At 40.5% G+C, this 2539-nt stretch overlaps 1 protein-coding gene across 1 annotated transcript; it reads right to left on the bottom strand.

Annotated features, from left to right (window-relative positions):
• Positions 1-426: 426 nt before the first annotated feature.
• UQCRFS1 (ubiquinol-cytochrome c reductase, Rieske iron-sulfur polypeptide 1) lies at positions 427-2029 on the bottom strand. Its single transcript, XM_010163136.2, has 2 exons — positions 1972-2029; positions 427-1221 (listed from the first exon to the last, which is right to left on the bottom strand). Exons 1-2 carry the CDS (start codon positions 2027-2029, stop codon positions 611-613), a joined length of 669 nt encoding a protein of 222 aa, XP_010161438.2. The 3' UTR covers positions 427-610.
• Positions 2030-2539: the final 510 nt, after the last annotated feature.

Raw genomic sequence — 2539 nt, 5'->3', positions numbered from 1 at the left:
CAAGTGGACCTAACGAATCACAAGGGTTAAATTACAATCTGCCTCTGACCAATATAAAAGAGTTTTCTTTCTAGGTAGGCTTATATTTACTTTTTCCTTCACTTCCTTTGAAAACAAACAAACAATAAAATAGACTGGAAGGAAAAGGACTCTCTATTGAAACTGACTCCAAACCCTGTTAGAAGTTCATAGCAAGATCTTTTTTAGATTTTTTTTCCCCATAATGCAGTAGAAACAAAACGAACAACAAAAAAATGAGAATATGTGGTATTAAGGAAATAATGGCTTTGTAGTTCAGTGTCTGTCTTGAATCAGCAGCCCTTCAGGAGGGCTCCATAAACATATTGTGTGTCTGATGTAAGATCTCTCTGACCAGACACACTAGAAGTCAGTACACAAATAAATACACGTTATTGGAAGTCAGGAACAAGTGCTCACTCCAAGATTTTATTCAGATTCAACACAGGGAAGTATTCGAACATACTTCTGGTTGAGAACCTAGACAGCTAATAGGTTTTCAGGATCATCTGGTTTTACAGTATTCCACAATCTGTTAACCCTTTTGAGTGTACATTCACAGGAAGATGAAAGTGAGCAAGCACCTTGTTATTCAGCCAACAACCACTAAATCGTCACCAAGAAACTGGTAAGTTGGAACCTCAAGGTTATAGGGAGCGGGACCTTTCCTGATTCTGCCAGAGGCATCGTAATGGGAGCCATGGCAAGGGCAGTAATAACCGCCAAAATCTCCAGAGTTAGCAATGGGCACACAACCAAGATGAGTGCACACACCTACTAATATGACCCATTCTGGTTTCTGTACTCTGTCTAAGTCATGCTGCGGATCCCTCAGTTTAGCCAAATCAACATCAGCTTCCTGCTTAATCTCTGCCTGGGTTCTGTGACGCACAAAAAGGGGCTTCCCTCTCCACTTGAAAGCCATGTTCTTGCCTTCTGGAATGTCAGATAACTTGATCTCAATCTTTGACAATGCCAGCACATCTGCAGAGGCACTCAGGCTGGAAATAAACTGGGTGACAACGCTCTTAGCAGCATATGCAGTTGCTACACATGTCGTTGCAGTCACCAGGTAGGAAAACCCTTTTCTAGCTTCACTGCTGCTTTGAGAAGATGTGGTGGCATCTTGCACGTCTTGACGACGGTAGGCGGAGAAGTCGGGTACCACGACATCATTATGGACGCAACGAACGCTGGCAGGTGCTGCAAGAAAAAGAACATGAAATGACAACGCTTTCAGGTAAAAAAATAGGAAGATGGTGCTTTAAGTTATACTTTTTTAATTGCATTTTGGAACAATGGGTAAATGTTATTCCAAAGTCTGGGCAGCATTCTGATAACTAGATATTTCAATTTTAAACTGTAGAAAAACGTTTTCCAGCTGGTATTTTCAGTAGATGAACAGGTGACTTTTGAACCATTTTACCTATTCTTTGAAAATTGTATGAAACCTGGTAAGGGTGCAGAATAATGTGTGAGAAGTTCTGGGTTTAAAGTGAACTGTTTTTTCAGATTTCAAGGAAAAACTCCTGCAAAATACCATGACTAGCTAAGAAGCAACAGACCTGTTTCCCATTCAAATGTATTTCTGAAAAAAAAAACCAAAACCCTGCTATGAAGTTTTATTTAGGAAGTTTGCACAGCTGTAGCTTAACACTTCCGTGCTTTCCTTTGACTTAAGTATCTTCTACTCCTTTAATAATCTTACATGTATGGTTAAGCATTTTTAAAATCAAAAATGCAGTATCAGGCATCCCCCTTTGTATTAAACTGTTGTGAAAGTGACCTGCCCCAGTAAATAATTTTTAAACCTTTCAAACTCTATGGTCCCCTATTTGTGAGGCTCACTTCCTAGAAGTGAGGAAGTAGGGATACAGTGAGTAACCACCCAGTTCCCAGGCTTTCAACGTGGGATTCCCACGTCGAACCCGTGTGCTAAGATGTGTCAGCTACCTGTAAGATCTTCCATTAGTTTCTCCAGCAACAGCAAGCTACTTCCCTCAATGAACATCTATATGCTAAAGACAAGAACACACTAAAGAAAGAACATATTGCCTGCCAAAGTGCAACTTCTGTTACTGGAAAATGATTGTGGCTTTATTTTTTTTCTAGCAGTTGGCACAAAGTTAACAGAGGTTAATCTCAAAATACTTAAAATAACTCAGGGATTTGTATGCAATATAATGGGGAAAACAGTTACATTTATTTACAGGTAACTCAGCATAGAGGGTAATTGCTGGACGATTTTAACTGATGAGAAATTAAACTGAAATTCAAAATTCTGATTTATTTCAGTGCCAAGCCTTTAAATAGTTCACATTAAGTAACGAGCGTTACAACCTCTGTATAGTCAGTGAAAAGCGTGTTTGATGTTAATTAGAACCAAGAACAAGGCTACGCTCGTTAGAGATGTGCAGAAGTGTAACCTGTAGCGCTGAGGCTGCGGCGCAGAGGGCAGTTCCGATCGCTCCAGGCCGCTTCCCCAAGGCCCTGCCCCGTGTAACGGCACCAAGTGACTCAC

Source organism: Antrostomus carolinensis, unplaced genomic scaffold, assembly GCF_000700745.2.
Source record: "Antrostomus carolinensis isolate BGI_N321 unplaced genomic scaffold, ASM70074v2 scaffold21292, whole genome shotgun sequence".
Lineage (NCBI taxonomy): Eukaryota > Metazoa > Chordata > Aves > Caprimulgiformes > Caprimulgidae > Antrostomus > Antrostomus carolinensis.
This window is presented reverse-complemented; position numbering and strand designations above follow the sequence as displayed.

Bases quoted from the DNA above. Each gene is read 5' to 3' on its own strand.
- UQCRFS1 (XM_010163136.2), bottom strand. From the start codon at position 2,029: ATGTTCATTGAGGGAAGTAGCTTGCTGTTGCTGGAGAAACTAATGGAA. The intron at 1,222-1,971 runs GTAGCTGACACA...TTTTTCTTGCAG, and splicing joins ACTAATGGAAGATCTTACAG to CACCTGCCAGCGTTCGTTGC.